The 26,645-nt window shown below is 41.4% G+C and overlaps 1 protein-coding gene across 1 annotated transcript in view; it reads left to right on the top strand.

Moving 5' to 3' along the window:
* The window catches only part of xpo4 (exportin 4), a 62,952-nt gene that overhangs the window by 4,611 nt on the left and 31,696 nt on the right, over positions 1 to 26,645 (top strand). The window contains exons 2-7 of the mRNA XM_087853245.1: positions 14 to 119; positions 2,136 to 2,277; positions 2,433 to 2,571; positions 5,707 to 5,823; positions 5,928 to 6,081; positions 18,895 to 19,007. Of these exons, the coding sequence (XP_087709371.1) occupies positions 14 to 119; positions 2,136 to 2,277; positions 2,433 to 2,571; positions 5,707 to 5,823; positions 5,928 to 6,081; positions 18,895 to 19,007 (771 nt within the window). The remainder of the gene's footprint in view (positions 1 to 13; positions 120 to 2,135; positions 2,278 to 2,432; positions 2,572 to 5,706; positions 5,824 to 5,927; positions 6,082 to 18,894; positions 19,008 to 26,645) is intronic.

Below are 26,645 nucleotides of genomic sequence, written 5' to 3'. Positions count from 1 at the left end.
TTGTGTTTTACAGGCACCGCCGTCTATGGTCAGCACAGAGCAGAGACAGCATGCTGAACATGTATTCCTCTCCTTCAGGAAGTCCAAGTCCCCCTTTGCCATTTGCAAGCACATCTTGGGTAAGCATTGTATTTAATATTTTAACTTGCATATTGTTTTATAAATATGATTTTATCTTATAAAGGCTACTCGGTGTCTTCTCCCATTCATGTTTTTTTTCCTGTCATAAACCTTCACCTGTGGTGTTTGTGGGTATGACCCAGACATTTTAGTGTTGTGGAGTCTCATGTGTACAGAATATTATTATTGTTTGATTCGTGACTTTATGTACTGTATGAAAACATGTGAGCTGTGCAGCTTTGAAAACAAAATATGAGTATTCATTGGCTTTTCATCACAAACCCCATCAACACAGATATGTGGACATTGTGTTAACTGTACACTTTTACTGATTTGAACCTAATTTTTGATTGCTAATGGTACAGAGTCCACAGTAAATTTCGTGGCAATAACAGGTTGAAAAAATTGTCTGTGTTGTCTCATGTTTTAAGAAAACCCCATGTGTAACTGACTACCAAGTCATGGTTACATAATTGCCTATAGAAAGTGTCTCTCACAAATATGAATGGAGAAAGTTCCCCATTGTGTGAGCAGCTGCATAGTTCGACAATTAAAATGTACACGTTAAAAAAAAAAATCTAGTCCTGAATAGACGCTGGGATGGCATTGCGTTGAAAGCAAACCTGATTTTGTGGTTAAAAATGACTGTATGGGCTCAGGATGACGCCGGACAGCTACCGCTGGTGAGCACTGTTCACCGATGCATCAGTAACGCAGTTACATTTTTCATGTTATTGGTGGACCTTTATCTATTAACATCCTCCTGAGCTCAGTGCAAGGGAGACTGGGCTAAAGATCAATCAAAAACTGAAATTTGAAACTTTCTGAAAATATTTGAGGCTAAAGAGGAGAAACTTGCATCTTGGTCACAGTCAGTCACATGGAAGCAACTTAGGCTACGTTCACACTGCAGGTCTTAATGCTCAATTCCGATTTTTTTGATCAAATCCGATTTTTTTGGCTGCTTGTTCACACTACAAATAAAATGTGACAGCAAACGCGCTCTAGTGTGAACGCTCAAAGTGGCCCGCATGCGCAGAAGAAGACGTCACACACAACGCGCTCTGTTTAGACCCAGAGCAAACAGTATTGTTTGACTGATGGCCCTTAATATAAAGACTTGTTTCGGACTTCACGTTTCCCAGTTTTGCTTTAAGTTATTTACATATGACCTAATAATTATCCTTATTGCTGTTTTAGAGAGGAGCGGTGCTTCAAAGGATAGTTGCAGATTTCTGTCAGAATCTGCAGATTATACAGTACAAATAAAATGTTCACGTTTCTCCAACGTTGTCTTCCAAACAGTTTCACTGACATCTACACTGGATGACCAGGAAGCGTTCGCAATGTCTTCTCCAGCGCTGATAATTGGCGTCTGTCTTGTGTCAGTGATGTAAAAGACGGATTTAATGCGACATGACATGAACTTTATAACTTAAAGCAAAATTGGGAAACGTAAAGTCCGAAACAAGTCTTTATATTAACGGCCAACAATACTGTTTGCTCTGGGTCTAAACAGAGCGCGTTGTGTGTGACGTCTTCTTTTGCGCATGCGGGCGCTTTGAGCGTTCACATCAGAGCGCGTTTGCTGTCGCATTTTATTTGTAGTGTGAACACGCAGACAAAAAAATTGGAATTGAGCATTAAGACTTGCAGTGTGAACGTAGCCTTAGTGTATTTAGACATGGTCAAGATGACATGCTGAAGTTAACACCAGGCATCAAAATGGGGAAGAGAATTTGTAACTTTGATCATGACGTGATTGTTGGTGCCATCTGGACATCTCTTTAAGGAAAGACTACTTATTTCAGCAAGATGATACCGAAACACATTATGAATGAAGTTCACCACCGTGACTTTGTAGTGAGAGCCTGCTAGACTGGCATGTCCATACAGTCGTTTTTTTTGTTTCAGTGTTTTCAGTGTTTAACCCATTATTTTCAACTTTTTTCCCCCCCACTATCTTTTTTACTTCTAATATTTCTCTTTTGTCCCTTTATTTTTTCCCTCTCCAGAGACCAGTAAGGTGGACTATGTGCTTTTCCAGGCAGCCACAGCCATCATGGAGGCTGTCGTGCGGGAGTGGATCCTGCTGGAAAAGACCAGCATTGAGTCACTCCGGGCGTTCCTTCTCACCTACGTTTTGCAGAGACCCAAGTAAGAAACAATAATAAATGCATTACAAAACCTTTGTGGTTTACTGTATTATTAAATATGTCGAGCTTTTACAGACCTCACTACAAAAATGCCAGTAGAATTTAATGTTTTGGATGCAGGAAAAATAAATCAGAATGCCTTGCTGTTCCTTCTAGTCTGCAGAAGTATGTGCGTGAGCAGATCCTGCTAGCTGTGGCGGTCATCGTGAAGAGAGGCTCGCTGGACAAAAGCATCAACTGTAAAAGCATCTTACTCGAGGTCGGACAGCTCATCAGCAGCGGGAACCCTGCAGTGGTGAGAGAGACGCAGCTGAATAATACATGAGTAGCTCTCAGTGGCCTAAAGAGTACGTGTTGTTAGTTACAATGTACACAAAATCAATCATCATCATCAGGTTAATCAAGAGAGGGAAAAAAGTTTTTTGTCTTTGTTTGTTTATTTTTAAATATGAGGATTTTTAGGTTGATTTACTGCCTGGGATTCATCATGCATTTGCACAGATAAATTGAAAAGAAACAACAGTTGAGAGATTATGGCTCCAAGACTTCACATTTATATGCTGTCAGAATAATTGATTAATTGTCCAAAAAGATGCAAATGATGTGCACAATCAATGGAAAGCATTGAGTAACTTCTTGTTAGTAAAACTCGAGCTTTGATTCATATCTGTTTTATTTGGGGCTCGGTGAGCCTCACTGGCTCCCTGGTTCAGATCTGGCTCAGATTACAGCGCAGTTGGAAAACAAAAAAAAGAGAGAGAAAGAAATGGCACAAACGCTATGTTGAGAAAGCAGCTTCAGGCATGTTCTTGCGGTTAAAAGAAAGGACATCGAGGACCTGTGCTTTGATTATTATGAGAGAAAAAAGGGAAAAAAAAACATGTCAATTAATGCTAGAGTACTTGTGCGCCTTACCACATTTGCTCCATAAATGCAAAATAATTGTCTCCCATATGTAAAAAATCTAATCATATGACTTCAGCATGCTGCTCTGAAAAGAAAAAATCATCCTAATCCAGTAGGTGGCACTACTTCATTTGTTTCTCATACGAGAAGGCAACTATGTTGTGTAAAGGGCTAAAAGTGTGCTTTTTTCCCTACAAATCAGACTGAATTTTACTGATCATGCACAAAATTATTTGTTGTTACTGAAATCCCCCAAATGGTCACCTTCTAATGACACCACATTCCCCCAGTCTTTTGAATCTGGCCCTAAAGCCCTTTTTTGGTTATGACGTCTTCGTCAGACGTTGAAGTTGAAACACTGTAAAATGTCAATAAAAACTGAATCTAATAAACCAATATTTTATTCACAAGGGAGCACAGAATAAGGATGGGACAGGACCATGTTTCTCACAGCAGCAACATTGTGTAAACATCTGGGAACTGACCCACTGCTGGACCTCTGGGAGAAGAATGCTGTCCCATTCTTGTCTGATAAAGGATCGTAGCTGTTCACAGTCCTGGCTCTTTGATGTATTTTTCATTGAATTATGTGCCAAATTGTTTTTATAATTGGTAAAAGGTCTGCACAGGCCACTTCTGAACTCTTCCACTGTGAAGCCATGCTCTTGTTGTAGATGCAGTATGTGGTTTAGGAAATATTCAAGGCCTTCCCTGAAAAAGGCCTCATCTCAATGGGAGCATATGCTGCTCTAAAACCTCGGGATACCTTTCAGCACTGATGCACTGGTGCATGCTGCTAATTCCATAGCCACCAGTGCACCCACATACCATCAGAGTTGCAGGCTTTCGAACTATGTGCTGATAACAAGCTGGATGGTTCCTCTCCTCTTTAGTTCAGAGGATGTGGCATCCATGTTTTTAAAAAAAATTCAAATTTTGATTTCTCTGACCGCAGAACAGTTTTCCACTCTTCTTCAGTTCATTTTAAATGGAGAGAAGTTGGCAGCATTTGTGGATCATGTTTACATATGGCTTCTTCTTTGCATGATCGAGGTTTAAGCTGCATTTGTGGATGGCACAGTGAGCTGTGCTCACAAACAGGGATTTCTGGAAGTGATCTGAGCCCATGCAGTCTTTTCCATGACCGAATCATGCCCGCCTTTTATGCAGTGCCGCCTGAGGACCCAAAGATCACAGGCATCAAGTGTTGATATTTGGCCTTGTCCTTTGCACGCAGAGATTTCTCCAGATTTTTGGAATCTTTTAATATTATCTTCACAAGTTTACCTCAAGGACTTTCTTTCATAAACTATTCCACTGTTTGTAGTGGGAGTTGCAGACTGGTAAACCTTTACGTCTGAGACACTCTGCCTCCCTAAGATTCTCTTTTTATACCTAATCATGTTATTGACCTGTTGCCAGTTTACCTAATTAGCTGCCAAATAATCCCCCAGCTGTTTCTCTTTGGTACCACTTTTGCTGCCCGATTCCAACTTTTTTTGAGAGCTTTTGTTACCATCAAATTCGAAATGAGCTAATATTTTTTTAAACTCAGTTTAATCATTTTCTGTGCTCTATTGTGAATAAAAGGTGAGCTTATGAGAATTGCAAATCATTGCTGTTTTTATTTACATTTTACAGCGTCCTAATTTTTTTTAAATTGAAATTTGTACAGTGTTTTAAATATTGAATTTCAAAATCAATAATTAGTTGTTGAGACATATTAATCAAGCAACTCTTATTCAGATTCTTTTTTTTTTTTTTAATCATTGTTTGTCTTTTGGATGAACAAGACATTTAAGGATATAATGGGTTGATTTGTCCGTTTTATATCCAGTGGTGACTGGATATCTTCTTGCTGGTCCATAGACAAGCTCATACAAAAGGCAAAACAAAGTGTTTTCTAATTTTTTGTTTTCTCTGCTGTGCAGTTAGTGCTCCTGTTACCAACCACAACTTGTTTTTGTTTCTCTTCTTCTCCAATTTGTGTATCGCGGGACATTCATCAATAGCGCGCTCTAAAACATATACACTTACGGATGTTTTACACTGTTAAAGTTGCAGTTTCTCATAATAAACATGTCCTCAGTTTTAAACAATGAGCTCAGTGTGTATACATGTAATTCCTGTAAACCAAAGCTCAGGCTTCAGATAGGATGCTGCGCTTTGGCTGTCGGCAAAGCTTCTCCAACCACTTCTAAAATCTTTTGTTTGAAAAGTGCAGCCAATCAGAAGACAGGTGCTTTATTTGGAGCGGTGAGCTGCATTAAGAATAAGGAAACTGTAAATCATGTAAAGTTACTCTACTAGACTCCAAGAATAAAAAAGTGTAGATGGGGATAACTGTAACATGTGCCCTTTAATCATCTGTGTTTGCAGTTAGCAGACGGTCTTTTCACGTGAGGCCTCAAGAGGTTTCCTTCTTTCCGGCTTGTGACAAATAATCTTCGAAAAAGATGGATGTTAGTGTAACTTTTTATGTAACCATTGACCTCCACAATCATACAATCATTCTCTTCTGCAGCAAACGCTGGCCTGCTCCATCCTGACCGCTCTGCTCAGTGAGTTCTCCAGCTCCAGTAAGACCAGCAGCATCGGCCTCAGCATGGAGTTCCACGGTAACTGCAAGCGACTGTTCCAGGTTTGTCCCCCGCTGTCCCACCTGTCCTCTACGCTCTCCTGACGTATTCACTTTATTGCTCTTTAACTCATGCATCCATCTGTTCTTCCATCCACTTCTTCTAGGAGGACGGCCTCCGCCAGATCTTCATGATGACCATGGAGGTGCTGCAGGAGTTCAGCCGCCGAGAAAACCTCAATGCCCAGATGTCTTCTGTCTTCCAGCGCTACTTGGCTTTGGCCAATCACGTCCTCAGCTGGAACTTCCTGCCTCCCAATTATATCCTTTCTTTCTAAGAGACCAAGAGGTTTGATGCGAGGCTGGAAAGTCCACAATCAAAAAATTGACACATGAAGGTCAGGGGGAAAAAAACAGGCCCATCCAGCTACACTATTGAGCTTACAGTCAAAGTACACTCTTTGTTTTGTGTCTTTGGTAACCTCGTTACATGGTTGATAGGATGGAGTAATAAGGTCTAGGAAGTCACATTTGTAGTGTTGATCATCACTTCAGCTGGTTATGATAATATTCAACATTTTATGTCAGTTTATGAGCTGAAATCTGAAAACATTGTTAGGTTAAAAGTTAAACAGTATTACGATGTTATATATAAAAAGTGTGTGTGTGTGTGTGTTTACGTGGTTGTCTGCTTTGTTTTTTGCAGACCTTCCCTCTTTTATTTTATTTACCCAAATATTTTTAGTTGACTTTGTTTTCAAACATCCTTTTTCTGAAGGTTATACAGTGGGGCAAAAAAGTATTTAGTCAGCCACCGATTGTGCAAGTTCCCCCACTTAAAATGATGACAGAGGTCAGTAATTTGCACCAGAGGTACACTTCAACTGTGAGAGACAGAATGTGAAAAAAAAATCCATGAATTCACATGGTAGGATTTGTAAAGAATTTATTCGTAAATCAGGGTGGAAAATAAGTATTTGGTCAATAACAAAAATACAACTCAATACTTTGTAACATAACCTTTGTTGGCAATAACAGAGGTCAAACGTTTACTATAGGTCTTTACCAGGTTTGCACACACAGTAGCTGGTATTTTGGCCCATTCCTCCATGCAGATCTTCTCAAGAGCAGTGATGTTTTGGGGCTGTCGCCGAGCAACACGGACTTTCAACTCCCGCCACAGATTTTCTATGGGGTTGAGGTCTGGAGACTGACTAGCCCACTCCAGGACTTTCAAATGCTTCTTACGGAGCCACTCCTTTGTTGCCCGGGCGGTGTGTTTTGGATCATTGTCATGTTGGAAGACCCAGCCTCGTTTCATCTTCAAAGTTCTCACTGATGGAAGGAGGTTTTGGCTCAAAATCTCACGATACTTGGCCCCATTCATTCTGTCCTTAACACGGATCAGTCGTCCTGTCCCCTTGGCAGAAAAACAGCCCCATAGCATGATGTTTCCACCCCCATGCTTCACAGTAGGTATGGTGTTCTTGGGATGCAACTCAGTATTCTTCTTCCTCCAAACACGACGAGTTGAGTTTATACCAAAAAGTTCTACTTTGGTTTCATCTGACCACATGACATTCTCCCAATCCTCTGCTGTATCATCCATGTGCTCTCTGGCAAACTTCAGACGGGCCTGGACATGCACTGGCTTCAGCAGCGGAACACGTCTGGCACTGCGGGATTTGATTCCCTGCCGTTGTAGTGTGTTACTGATGGTGACCTTTGTTACTTTGGTCCCAGCTCTCTGCAGGTCATTCACCAGGTCCCCCCGTGTGGTTCTGGGATCTTTGCTCACCGTTCTCATGATCATTTTGACCCCACGGGATGAGATCTTGCGTGGAGCCCCAGATCGAGGGAGATTATCAGTGGTCTTGTATGTCTTCCATTTTCTGATGATTGCTCCCACAGTTGATTTTTTCACACCAAGCTGCTTGCCTATTGTAGATTCACTCTTCCCAGTCTGGTGCAGGTCTACAATTCTTTTCCTGGTGTCCTTCGAAAGCTCTTTGGTCTTGGCCATGGCGGAGTTTGGAGTCTGACTGGTTGAGGCTGTGGACAGGTGTCTTTTATACAGATGATGAGGTCAAACAGGTGCCATTCATACAGGTAACGAGTGGGGGACAGAAAAGCTTCTTACAGAAGACGTTACAGGTCTGTGAGAGCCAGGGATTTTCCTTGTTTGAGGTGACCAAATACTTATTTTCCACCCTGATTTACGAATAAATTCTTTACAAATCCTACCATGTGAATTCATGGATTTTTTTTTCACATTCTGTCTCTCACAGTTGAAGTGTACCTCTGGTGCAAATTACTGACCTCTGTCATCATTTTAAGTGGGGGAACTTGCACAATCGGTGGCTGACTAAATACTTTTTTGCCCCACTGTAGGTTTTAGGAGGAGACTGAGGGGAATGTCCTCATAAGTGTAGGTTTTTATTTGTGTGTACTTTTGTGTGTTTTTAGTGTAAATAGAGCCTCACTATGGCCACCCTAATTGGTATTAGTATGTGACTATGCTGGTATGCATTGGCCAGGAATTCATATCGGTCTATCAGTTTTGCTTTGTTGTTCATCTCTTTCGCACACATCCGTGTTATCTTTGCAGTTGGCTGCATTGTTGAGTCGACTTAACCACTTAGAGTGTGTGTGTGCACGTGTGTGTGTCTTAGTGTGTGCGCAGCCATGCTCATTACAGTCTAAATCCCAACTGCTTGGCATCCTCTCTGCCTGTCTGAGGGGATCTGGAGTGGCGCTTGCTGCCAGCCAGGGCAGTGTATCATTTTCAAAGAGGTGTCTGTATGTCCATCCCCCGTATCATTCCAATACACCACCACCCCCGGCTCAGCTTGTCGAGGCTCCCCTTGGTATGCCCAGCTCGCTCGAAGCAATACGCGTGCGCTCTCAAAGATACACTTTTAAGTCTTCTGTTTGTGCGAGCACAGTCAATTTTTAGACAACAGTTGAATTTGAATTTAGTGTCGGGTGTCTATACGAAGCCTCCAGAGCAGTTGTTGTACGTGTGAGGGGACCTATTAGGTCGAGATAATGTGACTGGGAGCTTACAACTAATAGAAAATAACTGATGATTAAATATAAATTCCATTGTGTAATTAGAAGTCCAGATTGCTTGCAGTGCACATACCAGGCTTCTGCATTTGTTACGTGTAATAGCAGGATAAACTGACAATTGCTGGACCACAGCATAGCATGACCACATTCAGTACAGGCATGTTAACAATAAGGCTGCTTATGCTAGCGCTCATATTGTTAGCTACACTGATCATTTTCTTCCTTTTAGTTTGGGAAGCTCGTAACTTCTTCCACAGCTTATTGCAGGCCCTGATGACTCTTGTCACGGGAGAAGACCATCAGCAGTGGGCTAAATGTAGATCCAGAAGTGTTGCTGTGTTTACTCTTCTATCAACAAATAGTCTACATTTGTTGTTTGTGCTGGCTGGCTCTCTTCTGTCAACAGGACTAAACCCAAAATACTTAAAGTTTACTATTTACGTTTCAATTTCGACTTGCAGCCCCGTGTTTCACAGCTCACTGAGCTCAGCTGGATGTTTCTTCATTAGAAGCTGCGCTTAGGTGGTGTTTTTGTGCAGTGCACTGCAATATATCATCTCACTATGGCACATCAGTGTCATCTTATTGGAACAAGGAGCATTCTATCTATATACCTACATACCATTTTATAGCTTGATACCACCCAAGCCTTCTAACCAGACTCTATTTATAAATGCAAATGTCTTATTTTTTTAACCAGATTTCCAGATGATATTATATTATATACATTTTTTCATCTTTGCACACCCGGACTTGAATAGAATTTTAATCTTTTGTTTATTCAGAAGAGGTGAATCTTGAAAATTTTACAGTCAATCCTATGAGACTGTACATTGCACATTACAAATGTAATCACTTTTATAGTTGATATTTTAATGTGTAATGTTATTTTAAAGTGAGCTGCAACCATAAGAGCAGGTAGTGCTTCAGTTAGCTTGAATGACTGAGAAGCAAAGATAACTGCATCATTTATATTTAAATCGCGGTATAAGCCGGATGCAAATAGAGCTGTAGTTCTCTGGTTTCTCGATGTTGAGTTGTCATAAATGTTCAGTGGACTGTCTTCGGCCATAAAAAAAACATTTAAATTCTTAATTCAAGTGGTATTCTCCTTGATGTCCATGTGAGCGTATGTGATGTCTTCAAGTGTCTGTTGTTGAAAAGGGGAACAGATTGATGAAGACCGCTGGGAGCGCCGGATAAGTGCGGTCGCCTGTCTGCAAGTGTCACAACACACCTGTGCTGCTGCGTGGCGACGAACGTATGCCAGTGCGGTTATCAGGGGGCCTCTCGTTAATTGCATGGCTGACAGCAACTACCTTTCACACGAACACACACACACACACACACAAGCGCGCACGCATTTCTCTCCTAGTTCAAAAGAGCCTTTTTAAAAAGCCTCCCTCCCTCAGATGAACCGAGCGGCATGCATGTCATCTGTCCTCGCCGCCGTCTGAAGCTCGGCCCTTTGGCTCTGGTGTCATCTGGTGGAGACACGCTCCCCAGGCATTGGTAGGACACTGTCACTCCACACTGAGCTTGACTCTTGCCAGGGTTGCATTCGAGCCTCGAGGCTGTGGCGGCAGTCAGGTGCTGTAAATGGCTGTCTGAGCTAACAGATGGATAAGCCTCCATCCCTGCGTGTTTGTTTTATGTGGATTTTTTTTTCCTTATGATTTGGTTGTCTCTGCAATCAGTCTAAGTTCGTCTTTTCTCTGTAGCGGTTCATACTTTAATTTTATTTTTTTACCCATCTGTTTTTTTTCCTCAATCAAGAGGAATGTGTAGATTTCACGGCGTATCAGCTCCCTGAATGTCAAATTGTTTTAAGTTAAAGCACGGCTTTCTGTGCCTCTTCCACTGAGACGGTGTCTAAATTGCGATGTCACTTGGCCTGTTTACACATGTTTGTGAAGCTTAATAAACGTGGCATTAACGTCTCTCAGAAATAATTGCTCCCAGCTGCCTGAATAGGAGTTATTCTTGTACTGAAGAGACCGTCGTCTCTGCGTGGCTCGCTATTTTCTCGTCTTTAAGGATCAGTCTGTAGGCATTTTGGCCCTCAGGTTAAGGTTAGGATTAGGAGCGTGTAAGCTGATGCTGGATGTTTGCCTTGGCCCTGACCTGTATGGCGAATCTTTAGCGACTACTGTCTAAACACAGGTGGGAGGGAGAATACAGATGCAGCATATGCCGATGGACATTTAGTCAGCTAGTGCATTTTTCAAGGCTGTGAGAGATTTCAAGTAGATTCTGTTTCTAATTCTAATCATTTCACTTCTTGCTGTGCGTCATCAATGAAATTAATATACAACCAACTTTCATATCCTTGTCCACACAGTATTACTTCCTGATCTTGAAAAAGCTAGCTGACGTTGAGCACAGTGGTGTAATTGCTGTGTTACTGCTTTAATCCAGTAGAGGGAGAATTAATGACAACTGCTGTGTAAACAGATGGGGGGGCCAAACAGTAGAAGAATATTGGGGTAAAGAAAGGGAGGGGGTGGCATCGCTGAGGAAGTATTCCTGGACTGTTATTTCACATGGCAAGGCTGCAGGGGAGTCTTAAGACAGGATATATCACTTAAACCCTACCACGTGCCTTAGCATAGCGCTGCGGTCTTCACACAGCCACTGGCAGACTCTCATCCAGTCTTCCTGTGCAGCGGGCCCATCCTTAGTCTGGATCAACAATAATGAATAGAGGATACAGGAGAAGCTTGCTAATCCAGGATCCTCCAGCATCAAGGTTGTCTAGGCTTGCAAAACGTTGATTGCTGAGATGGACTGATTGTTGGCTATTTAAAACAGTCACAAAAATACTGCCATGCTGATTTGCAACGTGCTTTGTCTGCAAGTAGCTACTGTTGTGAAGGAGCTGGAAACTTGGCATTGGTTAGCCATTTGAAAACCAATCTTTAGTCTGCAGTCAGCAAACTAAAGTGAATCCTCAATACTGGCATTGATTGTTTTATGTTAAAAATTGGACTCTGAGAACATGATCTCAGTGCAAGAAGAGAATAAAGGAAGCAAGAAGAAATTAACACAGGACCCCTCTTACCTTCAGCAGTGCTGTAATTCTTCAGTGCAGAGTTTCAATAAGGTGCTGTATAGATTCCTCAGAGATTTTGGTCCGCATTGACATGATAGCATTTTACACTTGCTGCAGATTTCTTGGCTGCACATCCTTATCTCCTGTTCCACCACATTTAAAGGTTGCTCTATTACATTGGGATCTGGTGAATTTAGAGGCCGTTTGAGTACAACCAGCTCCATTGTCATGTTTAAGAAACCAGTTTAAGATGCTTTGAGCTTTGTGACATGGCGCATTATTCTATCAGAAGCAGCCATCAGAAGATGTGTACACTATGGTTATAAAGGGAGGGTCATGGTCAGCAATAGTACTCTGGTGTGCTGTGGTTTTTAAGCAATGCTCAGTTGGTGCTAAAGGATCCAAAGTGCTCCAAGAAAAATCCCCCACACAATTACACCACCACAAGCACCTTGACCCATTAATACAAGGCGGGATAGATCCATGCTTTCATGTTGTTTACACCAGATTCTGACCCTACCATTTGAATGTTACAACAGAAATCGAGACTCATCAGAGCAGGCAGCGTTTGTCCATTCTTCTGTTGTCTGATTTTGGTGAGCCAGTATGGTCTGTAGCCATCAGCTTGAGAACTGTTGCTAACTGAATATTTTCCCCTTTTCAGACAATTCTCTGTAAACACTCGGATGGTTGTGTGGGAAATCAACAATTTCAGAAAAACTCAGACCAACCCAAGTGGCACAAACAACCGTGCCACATTCAAAGTCACTTAAAATACCTTTCGTCACTGTTCTGCTGCTCACTTTGAACTTCAGTCGGTTGTCTTGACCATGTCTGTGTACTTACGCAATGAATTGCTGCCATGTTATTGACTGGTTTAGCTATTTGCATTAAAAAAAAAAAAAAAAAAAAAAAAACCTCACTGGCATCGTCCTTTTTTGCGTGCCCCTACAAGAGTTCACTATTGTGTTACAACCTGAAACATCTTAACATCTTAAAGAGCGTTCATAAAATTCAGGATCCCACCAATTTAATATTAGAAGAGTTTAGTTTTAGCATTAGTTGCCAACAGTGTTATTTAAAAACATTTTTTAGGCTTTCAGCAAGAAATGACACAAAACAAAATGTAATAACTTTTCTGATACTTGAACTTCTTATCTAGAATGATTAAGTCAGATTTGTCCTTGGCTACTGTTGAAATATTCGTAAATATTAGGGATGCAACGATACCAATTTTTTCAAACCGATACGATACCGATACTTGGATCTGAGTACTTGCCGATACAGAGTACAAAAACCGATACTTCTACCGCACGCGCGCGCGCGCACACACACACACACACACGCACACACACACGCACACACACAAATGCAATGAATTGGAAGACAGGTTTTATTTTATTCTCTGCCGATAATAAATAATATCTTAATAAAAATGACCACAAAAAATTTTCAAGTGGAAAAATAAGCACTTCTGTTAAATTATTGCAGAGTCTCCACATTGTAATTTAACAAAATATCACTGAACTATTGGCACTGTCTCTAGGGGATGTCCCCCTAGTGGCCAATCTAAAAAACTACAACAAAAATGACAAGCCACCCTCTGATTTATGAAATAAGCTAGTATCGGTTCATGGTATTGGTTAACTTTTACGAGTAGGAGTACACGCACATTTTACAGTATCGGCCCCGATACCAGTATCGGTATCGGTGCATCCCTAGTAAATATAAATAGACCCTCTGTTTTTTTTTATTCTAGAAATCTGTAAAGGAGCTGACAACGTACCATTAGTGTTCATATTATTAAATTTATAGTTTGTTCACTTTGAGTAGCATGTGGTAACAAAATCATCAAACCAGATTTGGCGTTGAAACATTGTGTTGTTTGGATTTGTGGTGCACATAATTCAGCTGCTCGGTACGCTATGAAAGGAATCAGCCCACATTTGCTCCATTTGAGTCGTGCGGTTACTTTTTTGCTCAGCAGTGTGCATTGAATTATAGCCCACGAAGCGAAAGAGGATGGTTTTTAACTGCAACTGTTTCGAAGAGGGGAGCGCTGCTTTGATGCACAATACCTGGGCTGAGGTAGTGTGCATCCACAAGTGCTGAACAGCCAGCTGTTTCTGATTTATTAGTGTTTCTTTGTTGGCTGGAGTTAATGAAGGTATTACAAAGTTGGTTTGAATGTCTGTATGATGGCAGTTTTGGAAGCTACATGTGAGAGGGTGTTCAAATCTCTTCATTTATATTTGATTTAAACTCTTGTGGTCAGTGGTTTACAGTGTATGTGTGTGTGTGTGTGTGTGTGTGCGCGCGCATGTGTGTGTGTCTGTCAGTACATCTTATCTCTGCAGTGGGAAAACTGACGTGTCACTCTGGTTATTCCTGAGCCTGCTGGAACAGTTCATATAGTAGCAGGTGATGTCTTTTAAAAACCCACCAAACCACAGCCACATGTCCTAGTCACTCCATGTATATTACTCATCCTGGAGGCATGTACGCTACACACACGCACACACACGCACACTCAACCACACCATCTTTTTTTTCCCCTCTTGTTTTTAAAAGAGCTGTTGAAGTTGTAAATTCACTCGTCAGCTCAGCAAGCTCCTCTGTTTATAAGCAGCGAACGTGAAGTGCGTGAACATTTAGTGAGAAGTGGGTATTCGAACTATAACTTTTAAGTCATGTAACTGCTTTAGAAAAGTACATAAATGTTTTAATCGTATTTAAGTGAGGAAATAAAAAATTGTCCATAGTTTCTTTTACTTTTTTTTACTTTTTCTTTTTAACGGTCATAAATTACATTAGTTATTACAAATATATAAAAAATGTAATGTCATTATATTCACCTACAAATACTTAAAGGTAGGTAAAGGGCAATAAGGGGTTAACAAGTAATGTTTTTACAGGAAACAAAGAAAGAATTATGCTGTAATGTGTTGGTAATTTTAGGTAACGTGAGTCATTTTAGTGCTACTTAATTTCAGGTGTTTTACAGGAAGGGTGACAAATTATTCTGTAAGTAATTTTAAGTACTGCGTAATTTCTTGGTAATTTTGTGGTTAAACAAGCAATATTTCCCCGTCTTCCATTGCAAGTAGTCGAGTAGTGGAGTCTTTTAACTTTACCTAACTTCCAGGTATTTTACAAGAGAGGAGACACTCCTTTTGAAAGTTATGTTTGAACAATGATTGTAAAAGGGAAAAAGAATTAAGTCAGACTCAGTGATTGTAAGGTCGTGATGGCCTATAATAGTGATGGCATGTATTTTTTTCTTCTTGTAAGTTAAAGGAAAACAGTCCTTATCGCATTTATATTGGTAAAATAAAAGAAGAGTTGAATAAAAGAACATCGTGCACAGCAACATGGCGACTATTAATATGGTCTTGTAAGAACCTGACTTATTTTAGCAGGCCTGCCCTTAAATATTCACTTTCAAATAAAATAATTAAAATTCCATTTTGTTACAAGGATATTGCACAGGTATAAAAAGTGTTAATAAGCATGCTGCACTTGGCTATATTATGTTATCTTTTTCCTAGAAAGTTGCTTCCAAGTTATTTTCAGTCATTTGCTTGGAAGTTGTAAAGATAACATGTATTCCTGAGCACTAGTGTTTATAATCTGCTCTTAATCCAATACAGTGGAGGGTTCAAACCAGTTACATTTCTTCCAGTTTTCCTCTAATTCTGCCTGTCAGACTACATCACTGCTCTGTCCATCTGCATGAAATGGCTGAAGTAGCTGTGTAGTTATCATTCCTGAGGTCTTGTGAGTTTAGTCTCAGTCATTTGATCTTTAGGAGCGTTTGTACGACCTTTATCACAGAGGTGGTCCCTCCCTGTGGAGACTGCGTCTAGTTGCGTGTCGCAAGTTAGCTGCACTTGCATTAGGACCACACGTTAACCTGCTTCTCTCTTTCTTCCCTTTTGTCTCTGGCCTCATAATTATATATTTTTTCTCCTGGACTTTTTCACTGATGATTGACAAACAGGGATTTGATTTAGAACATGACAGGAACGTTAAAAGGCAACAACCTTGGCTAATTTTATAAAGCCAACATGACAACTGACATTTAAGCTAGACAAAAAAAAAGAGTGTTTAAAATCAAGTTAAGAGGGCCTTTCAGAGGAACTAATCGTGAAAGGAAACGGTTTAATCAGAATGAAATGGTTAACTCCAGTTGTTTGTTAGTCATTGAGGAACACTCACTACTTATCTGACCTCTTTCTCATTCCCCCTAAGGTTCAGTTAGAGGTCCTGTGCCTCGCCACGACTATTTTTAAAGTAGCCTGAAAGCCAATCATTGGATGGATGGACGGACACACACACAATCCCACAGGCCCTTAAACAGGTGCCAACTTCTGTGCCGAAAAGTGTGGTGTGGTGTGTTGTGGTGGGGTGTGTGCACGGGGAGTGACTGTCGACTGGTGTGGCAGGAATGCGTGACCTTGCCAGCCTCTGTCGCCGTTTGGCTTTGATCAAACATTCCTATGGAAGTTTCCTTGTGCTGTCACCGAGCCGCAGGGTAGTGATATGGATCGGTGTGCTTTTTTTTCTTTTTTTTTAATCTTGTTTTGTTTTGTTTGTTTTTAAGTTATTTTTTCGTTGTTTTTTTTTTTTTTTTTTTCACCCTGTGTGTCCCTGAGTTTCATGTGAGGGGAGGGTGCAGCTTTGGGTGTGCAGCTTTGGGTGTGCAGTTAGCGCGTCCTGCCTGTGCCTACGCAGGTTCTCCTGTATAACCCAACAGTCCAAATACTTGCATGTCGGGTTAACTGATGATTCCAAGTTGGCTGTGCACTTGAATGTAAGTGTGATTGCTTGTCTGACTCTCTGCGTTAGGTCTAGTGACCTGTGCAGGGTGTGTCCACCCCCCTACCCCGTAACAGCTGACATAGGCTCCCGCCCTCAATGACCCTGAATTTGATAAGCAGTTAGGAAAATGGATGGATAGGCCAGTTTAGCCTTTGGGTTTAACTTGGGATTTAGCAATTGGTAGCAACTATGGAAATTAATTTTTCGCACATGAAAGCCGATGGTTCTCCTCAGTTGTAGCTGATTCTGGTTGGGTCTTAAACCGTTCCTCTGGCAAACAAAATATTTGATGTCATCCTTTGGTTTGGGATAGTGTCTTTTGTTGTCTGTCAGAAAAATCCATCTGTCCATGCAGATGGACAGATGGATTTTCTGTCCATCTGCATGGACCTCCTGAGCTACAGCCAACCATGGCTGTAGCTCAGGAGGTAGAGCAGGTCACCTACTGATCGGAAGGTTGGTGGTTCGATCCTTGGCTCCTCCAGTCTGCATGTCAAGTATCCTTGGGCAAGATACTAACCCCAAGTTGCTCTCCGATGCATCCATCGGAGTATGAATGTGTGTGATTGTAGGTAAATAGCACTAAGTATAGATAAAGTGCTTGTGAGAATGGGTGTGATTGGGTGAATGTGGCATGTTGTATAGAGCACTTTGAGTGCTCTGAGAGAGTAGAAAAGCGCTATATAAGAATCAGTCCATTTACCATTTACCATGCGCTTAAGCAGGTTATGAGAGCATGTGTTAGAAAAATATTCAGTAAATTAATTCATAATGAAAAACGTCAACTGAAGCTGTTGATATATACGGATAATCTTAGGTTTATTGAGCCTCCTGTGGGAGTTTGTTTTGCCGAGGCCAGCGATGGAGGGAGGATTGAAGAGAGGTTTGATGGATTGTTCTCTAGTGAGGTAAGAGATTGTTTGCACTTCCAAAAGCCAGGAGGAGAGAAAACAGAAGGAACCTACTTGTTGTTTGATTTGTGGTGAAAATGTATTTTACAGTAGGAGACAAATTTATTATTTTTGTGGGGGATAAGGAACAAAGAAGTGGTTCTTGATGGTGGTTAATAGAAGCAAGACAAATTGACTGATGAGTACAAAGTGTTGTGGGTTTTGGTGAGGTGCTTGGTTAAGGAGAGAGAGAAAAGCCCCGGTTGGCCTAGGGAAGGGAAGTAGTAAAAAGGATTGTTCTTGATGAGCTAAGGAGAAAATAAAAAGCTTGTTGTGGATGTGTTTTTAGAGTTTTGGAATAAGGACAGGGAGAGTGTGTGTGTTGTGGGTTTGTGAAAAGCTTGTGGGTGCAGAGAAAGTCTTAAATAAGGAGACTGTGTGTTGTGAGAGCGTGGAAAACAGATTTGTTTGGGAGAAAGGAGACGAGGGACATTAAGATGAAAAGGTTTTTATAGCCTTCAGAACAGAGAGTGATTGTGGGTTTAAGATGATGGTTTCAAATGAGAAGGTCGGGTTGTGCGGACAAGGAGAGCGAAAGCGTCATGTTAGGACCAACGAGTACAATTTAAAAATGTTCATGAGGGAAAAGAGTGTTGATTGACATGAGAGGACAGAGTGTGATAGTATGAGGGGGGGCCTTGGTTTCAGGACTGGGAAGCAGTCCGAAGGAGGGACAAAGTGATTGGCTGAGGAGGGAGGGGGAGTGTTTCAGGGCAGTAAGGAGTCTCGAGGACGTCTTGCAGAGGAGTGGACAAAGAGGCCAAGTGTGGATTGGCTGCGGCGAGAGAGTGTCTGGAGCTTTTCAGATCTTGAGGAAGCAGAAGAGAGAAAACAGCGAAAGAAGGGAGGGCTGGTAGGAAGAGGGGCGAATAAGAGGACGAGAAGGGAAGAAGGTGTCAGGCAAAGTCAGAGGGACAGTGGGCAAAAGTGTGAGAAAGAAGTCGAGATTTACTGTGTGGGTAAAAGCTGTGGCAAATGAAAAGCTGACAAAGGAGAAAGAAGGAAGAGCGAAGAAAACAAAGCCACCAAGGAGGGCAGGGTGAGAAAATTAGAAAAAACAAACACTCGTGGAATAAAGATTGACAGGGTCAATGAGAGGAAGAGCTGGTTAACAATTGACAAGTTTCTGCTGCCAGTCAAACGAAACCAGAATATCAACTGAGAGTGTGGTACTCCTCCCTCTCCTCCTTTTCCTCCTCCTCTTCATGCTGTTACTGGCCTTAACTGGCGGCGATTCACTGGGGCGCCACTACATCGCCATGTTCGAGGCCACGCAGAACGTCACGCTTAAGCCCACAGAGACCTGGAGGGAAGCGCTATTGGACACACGTGTCATGGACCTCTTCTTCACTGTGAGTATCCCGTCCATGCTGGATCTCTATTTTTCTTCTCAGAGCTCTACCAGCTTCTCAAATTTGTATTTTATTTTATTCTAATTTATTTTGAAGTGTTTGGTCCTGAATTTGAACCTTGAACCCTGATGTGAAGTATCATGAGTTCCTCTGCACACTTTCGCATGCATGAAGTTGTTACAGTAGCTTCTGATGAAACTTGTATAGCAATGGTTGCCTCCACCAGAATCACCACTACACCAGAAGACTTTTTCCCCCCAAAGTTTTCATCCAAAACAAAGTCATTTTTGTCTCTTTATTGTGTTGTTCTTGTCTCCTCCTTTCCTCTCCTGACCCCTAGAAGGCGGTTTATTTATTATAAGCAAAGAGAGAACTTGTCTTTTCATGTGGGGCAGAAGGATTTCGTTTGACCGCCTCGTTTTGGCACATCTTAAGTTTGCACTAGCTTTGTGGGTTTATTGAATGCACCATTAAGTAGATTTATGAGTGCTTTGCCGTGGGGTCGTGTTATTGTGTTACTGTCCAGAGGACCGCCCGGTGAAGTAAATGTGTATTTTTGTTCCGTGTGTTTTAAGAGACGGCCCACGCGGGCTGAGCACACAGTGCGGATGAGAAGATTGGAACAAGCTGGTCAGCTCTTCTTCCTTCCAGCATCCATCTATGCTCACTGGCAGCCAGTTACCAGATACTGCTTCACTGTACAGCCTTTCAGTTGCCTGCTGCCATATGTGGCTCCTTCCTTTTATCTTCCACCTGTCCTCTAAATCTCTACTAAATGCTACTGAAGCTGTGGGCTCTGTTGCAGACATACTGCCGAGAGCTAACAGGCTTCGATTGTTTAGTTTTTACAATTGTGGTCACTAGGGCTGCCACAAACTATTATTTTGATAGTCGACTAGTCACCGATTATTTTTGCGATTAGTCGACTAATCAGATCATCATCCATTGGACGTCAAACGTACAGCTTATTGCACCAGCAGCATCTGCTCTTATATAACTATCATTAGCTTACAGCTTTAAGTGTTTAAGGTATGTGCTAACTAAAAATAAAGACAAGATATGATAGTTTATTAAATTTTAATGAAATTTGCAGATTGTTTCAGTGAAGTTTAATAAACTCCTGCTATCTAAAATATAACAGGAAACCGGAGTATATTCTCGAGCATCTCACACTTCTGATAATCAGCTGTCTGCTTGACGTTTATTCAGCTGTGTAAAAACTATAACTTTAATCTCAGCCAAACCGATTTACTCAGGAACAAATAAAATACAAAAAAAAAAGCCAAACAATAACATTTTTAAGTTATCTAAGTGACTTATATATATTTAACCCGAGTAGCGAAAGACGGCGGTAGGTTTGAAAACGATTTGCCGGGAGTCCGGTGTTCTCACGGCTCTAGTGAGCCTTGCCCCCGGCTAGCTATCAAGCTAGTGGGTAACAGACGTCTCCAACAACGTCGGAGCGCTTTTGAAAATATGTGGTGTCTTGATAAACTGAGCAGATATTTGAGGTTTACACAGTTACATTCTCGCCTGAAAATATGTTAAACGTTTATTTTGTGACCCAGAAAGAATAATAAGAGTAATATTAAAACAAACTAGCTGCTGCCATTGTTGGAAACTGAGCTGGGCTGCGCTATGAATTCTGGGACACAGCTTCTTCTTCTTCAGGGTTTAACGGCAGCTGGCATCCTTGTACATGCAGTGCTGCCATCTTCTGTTTCAGTCCGTTATTACACTCTTAAATCCTACTACTTATTCCTGCGTCTTTTGGGATCTTACAAAGCTTCAAATGATGCGTCGACTATTAAATCAGTCGTCGACAATTTTGATAGTCGACGTAATTGTGACTAGTCAACTAATCGTGGCAGCCCTAGTGGTCACACATCAAGCCTCGAGGTGGCTAACTGGGAAACCCTGGACTCTGGCTGATCCCTCTCTATATTTTTGAGGGAATGTAATACAGATCAGTGTTGTTGTGGTGCCACAGCTTATCTTGGGTGTTATTCTTTACAGTGTGCGGCTACTTCCAACATTTTACAGCATCGTGTCTCTCACTGGTTTCAAAAGCTTAACTATATCAGGAGAATTCCCCATATTCTAGATCTGAATCAAGTTTACGAGTTTTGAAGAAGAAACTGAAAAATCTGCAGAAATTATTTGATTCAATCCAGTCAACATGAAAAAATCTTAAGGGAACGTTACCACCAAAGGGACCCTCCCTCCTAATAATGGTATCCTGTTCCTAAGCAAAACCAAACATTTCTGTCATGTTTTCATAATCATTCAGTTAAATTTTTTCCTTTTTTTTGTATTCATGTCAAGTCATCTGCACTTTATGCTTCCATCAGTTAAAAAGTTGGGGCTTTTTTTGAAAAAAAACAAAAAACATCAGGATTTAGCATTTGCCCACAATGCCAGAACTACTACCATATAGTTGAGTTTGAGTTGTTGTTGTTCAATGATTCACGTTAAGATGTGAAAAATGAAATGTCATAATTTATTTATTTGTGAATTATTCTGAATATGACATTTCCTTGGTTATATGTCTGCATATCCTGTTGGCCAGAGGTATGAGTTATTCTTTCTCAGCTGCGACTACAATCCTGTCATTTTCCTCTGCTGTGTCTGAAGAGCTTTGTTGCTGTTGAACTGGTGAAACACTCATTTTGTTTTATCCCATAAGCTCTCATTTGCATTGCCTGATAATTACCACCTTTTTACAGTCTCAGTCTTTTTTTTTTCTTCTTCTTTTCTCTCTACACAGCAGAAAGTTTTCCCTCTGATTGTCACGACTTTGATCACAAAGAAATCACCATTAACTGTAATTGGCGCTAAGCAGTGGATGTAATCACAGTTTTGTTGTACAAATTACAGCAGCCTAATCAAGGACTTGATTGGCTGATTGCGGCCGTTTGGCTCGAATAAAAATATTTGTCGTTTTTCCGTAGCTTCTCTTTGCTGCTGGAATCTGCGGGATGCTTTTTGCGTCGGTTTCAGTTTTCAGACCTCCCGTTTCATCTCTCGCTGCGGTATTTCTAGTAGCTCAACTGTTTGTTATTGTAAGGCTGCTGTGGAGATGTCAGCTGCCGGTGTGTGCGTATGTTGCACCATCATCCTCCTTGTGTTGTCTGCATTTTCATGTGTGTTGCTAACACACGTCCGTCTCTGCGGGATTATGTCAGTTTGACAGTTTGAGCTTGTGCACTAGATGTTTGTGCATACCCTCTGTTTGGATCTGAGGTGTGTTTGGGTGTGTTTATTCACTTTAATGGGATACTCTGCTGTCTCAGCTGCTGCGTGTCCCTGAGTGGCAACAGGCTAAAGAGTGTGTCTGCGTCTGTGTGTCGAGGGGGGGTCTTATAGACACGCGCCATCAGGGTCACAGTCCAGTGGCAGGATTAGAACCCAGCCCAGGATTAGGGGCCCCTGTTAACAACCACAGTAACCCAACCACAACACACACACAGACACACACACAGACAGTTCATCCTATTGATGGCCTCTTGGGAGTCTCCCTCTGTCTGTGGGTGGGTGCCTGTCAGTCTCCCTTCCATTGCCCCGCTTATCAGTGCTGTGAGTAAAAAAAAAAGAAGAAGCTGTTGTGAATGCAGGCAAAAAAGTTTAGTTGTTGATCAGAGACATCGCACATATTGTTGATTTATTTATTTTTGTTTACCCCCTAAGCTGTAAAAGGCTGATGGGGTATTGTCACCACACCTCCGGTGGGCAGGCAGGCAAGCTTGTGAATCCCAGAACTCAAGAAGGAGGCGATGTACGATTTTAAAATTAATACCATAGGTCTTCGAATCTCGCTAACCTCAACCTCAAGGTCAGAGGTCAAGTTTTCTTAAAATCTTGTGAACACAATACATCAGGAAAGATGTCCCCTAGAATTTTCAAATTGATGCCATATGTCCATCTATTAGGAAGCTGAGGGGAGTAGCACTGGCAGCTGCCAGTATTTTAAAATCTTTATTTCTTTTTAAACGGTCTTTTAAAAAAAAAGTTTTAATTCTCAGCAATCCAGGATATTTTTATAATTAAAGCTCTGGACTTTTTCCCGTCAATGGTTTCTTTTTTCCTTGTTTTTTTTCCCCCCCGTGTTTATATAGAAGGAGGAAGCAAGAAACACAAGCTGCCAGGTGATCACAAAGAACTTCCGCAGTCCTTCACAGGAGCTGAAACTTACCTTGAAAGAAAGGGTAAAACTGAAAATTAGCGTTTATACTGTCTGTTATAAACATCAGTTAAACTTTACAGAATGACTTCCTGGTTAAACTTTGACTTGCCTGGAATGTGGAATATAACAAATCTAACCTTAATGGGGACAGAGCTTATGAGAGTACGGATGGTCCTTTAGGTCAGTAATTACAAAAGTAATGTGATAGTTAATAGTTATAAAGCTATGCAAATAAGGTCTAAATTGAACAGCAATAAATTGGAAGTAGCAGGCTAACTAAATAAAAGTCAAAGGCAGGCATTAAAGCAAGTGGCTTGAGTCAGTCTGTAAGTTCACTGACAATTACTAGAATGAATCTACAAACCAATGAGATAATACTGGAGGCAGATTATTAGTGATCACCCAGAGCAGAGGTTGAGATCTGCATTCTGGCTGAGAGGACGAGCACATATCTCAGAACTCATCTTGATAATTATGCAGCGTGTCGAAGCCATTCGGCTGCTGAAAAGATGCTCAGTCCACCCAAGTGTCATTCTGGCCCCTTGGGGTTTTTGGAGAAAAGCACTTATCTGTTTTCTCGCTTTAGCTCGGGACAATCATGGTTGTGAGATTCAGGGAAGGGGGATGATGGATGAAGAGAAGAGGGTAAGAAACAAGAGATGGGAAGAAAATACAAACAGTAGGAGGAATAAGGGAAATGGGAAAGAGAGCGAGGAGAAAATTAGAGGAGGTGCAGGAATGGAAGGAGGTAATCTTGGTGGATAGAGAAAGATGGAGCAGACAATTACAATTTAGAGGGAGGGAATTGTGGATGCAATTTTCAGCAGTGAGAGAGGTTTGGGGATAAATGGGCTGCTGGAGATTGAAAGGAAGAAACCGCCACTGATTGCTCCTTCAAAATAAACGCACTCCACTTTTGTCGATTTTTAACACCTCGTGATCACGGCGCACCCTGCCACTCCAACCGAAAAAGAAAGAGCAGCACAAAGGGTCCCGCACACAAGCGGAGGCACGTATGTTTTTGGCCTCCCAACTATGGATTTGTTGTTTGCTGTTTGTGTTTTTAGTTTCAGTTTGCCTCCAAGTGTTTAGAGAGCAGCATCAAATTGTGATTATGTACCCTCGCACTAACATAAATCATGCAATGAAATCAGATGCATCTGGTTTATTTCATCACGAGTAGACACACACGCAGGAATAAAAATGAAAGCACAGGCACACAGCCTTACAAATTCACATATAATCTAATGTTCCTTTTGCTCTTTCAAAACTTGAGACATGTATCCAACACAAATCTCTAGTTACATAATATCGAATTATTTCCTAGTTGACAAGAACAGTCGGTAAAGTTGCAGTAGTTAGTCGCGGTTGTCGTGACACGCTGGAGTTGGAATATAAGAAGTCACAAGAGAAACAAAGCGATTACTCAGGTTTTTCCAACGTTGCATGGTAACATCGCATCTTTTCCAGCCTCTGTGGAATCTGGGAATCTCTATGCACCGATGCATCACTAACCCACCAGCAGACCACTAGCCCAGCTCCCTATTGTGTTGTTGTTGTTGTTGTTGTTGTTGTTGTTGTTTTTTTCAGGTTCACAACAAGCTGAAATGATATCAGGTTAAATTGTTTGGCAGCAGTGATGAAGCCAATTTTAGCGTGTGAATTGTGTGCTCCACTCACATTAGGGAAAACAGTGACTGGGGACGGCAGCACAACCAAAATTACTGCAGCAGTGTGCAGTCGACTTGTGATCTTGTTTTCTTTGAAATGGATGCTTTAAAGACTGAGATCAGTTTGTTGTTGTGACTTTGATGCATTAGGATGAAACCAGTCAGGTTTTGGGTTGTTTGCAATTGAATTGGATCAAGTTAGCAATTCTGATTAACTACTTCTACTGCCTCATAGATCTGAAACAGAAATTCTGAAGTTCCTCCACAAATAACGATGTTGTTGCTGCAGGTCGGGGATTTAACTGCATAATGACATAGACGCTCAGGGGTCTTGCTTTTATCTAGGAATACATGCAATAGGTGTAGGCTGCTGGGGGATTCTCATGATGCACTGAGTATTTCTTCTTCAGGCACCTTTCTCACTCACTATGTGTTAATAGACCTCTCCGCGCTGAATCATACTTGTTATTAACCCTTTAAAACCGGTCGAAGCGGACACGCTCCATTTTGCGTAACTATTTTTAAATCCCGGTAGCACTGCAACTAGGGCTGGGCGATATATCGAGCTTTTTAAAAATATTGATATATTTTTATACGAGATATAAGATGTGACAATATCGTTTATATCGATATAGTCTATGTTACGTTATAATTATACTTGTGGAGCCGCAAGTTTGCCTCTCTTTCGTCCACAATTTTTTTTGTAGTTTATTGCACTTTTTTGCAATTTATGTAATTACTATGCACTTAATGCAGACATATTATTAAAATTTGGGCTATAATGGTTGTATTGAAGTATATCAACTTGAAATGCTCCCAAAAATGGCACTACAGCATGTAAAAATATAATACAAGCTCTGGCGGACTTGGTTCTATGGTAGGTCTTAAAGGGTTAATCTCTGTCTCTCTTCCACAGTATGTCTTTATCCTGTCTTCCTTCTCTCACCCCAACCGGTCGCAGCAGATGGCCCCGCCCCTCCCTGAGCCTGGTTCTGCTGGAGGTTCCTTCCTGTGAAAAGGGAGTTTTTCCTTCCCACTGTTGCCAAAGTGCTTGATCATAGGGGGTCATATGATTGTTGGGTCTTTCTCTGTATGTATTATTGTAGGGTCTACCTTACAATATAAAGTGCCTTGAGGCGACTGTTGTTGTGATTTGACTTTGAATATAACCAGAATACAACAAGTTGGTACCTAGAGGCACATCATATATGAGTTACATTCATTGGTGCAGATTGACACAGATTGCCGAAGTTTGCAAAACTGTCTGCATTTGTAAATAAGAAGGAACTTATTTGCAAACCTTCACCAAGCTGTCTCAGTCTGACTGTGATTGGTTGGAGAATGGTTGCCTCCTACCATGTGAGCTGTGCAGTTCCTGTGCAATCGAATGTCATTACCCAGCAGTTGAGGGTTTGCACACTCAACCTCTGGGTAACTAGTTAGTCACTGTAACTATTTGCAATCTTGCAATTTTTTTCCTAATGACAGAGCCATTAGGCATTTAAATTTACACATTTCTTTGAGAACCAGCTGGTTGTTAAGGTCAAAAGTTTAGTAACTAGGATTGTGAAATGCCTTAGTCTCTCATTTGCCAGTTGAAGACGGAAGAAAAAAGCCTGCATGCGCTAAAGCATTACATGTTTACCAGTAAACACAATCAGTGTGGAGTGCAGGGACTAATGAGGCTGCAGCATAGGCCTGCGGGTAGACCGTAACCCAATCTGAGACATGGAGGAAGAGAGAGTGATGGTGGAAAAGAGCGAGCGAAGACAATAAGTTGGAAGC

Source organism: Neolamprologus brichardi, chromosome 16, assembly GCF_056152115.1.
Source record: "Neolamprologus brichardi isolate AB-2024 chromosome 16, ASM5615211v1, whole genome shotgun sequence".
Classification (NCBI taxonomy): domain Eukaryota; kingdom Metazoa; phylum Chordata; class Actinopteri; order Cichliformes; family Cichlidae; genus Neolamprologus; species Neolamprologus brichardi.
Note: the sequence above shows the minus strand (reverse complement) of the source record. Positions and strands in the feature narration are given on the sequence as shown.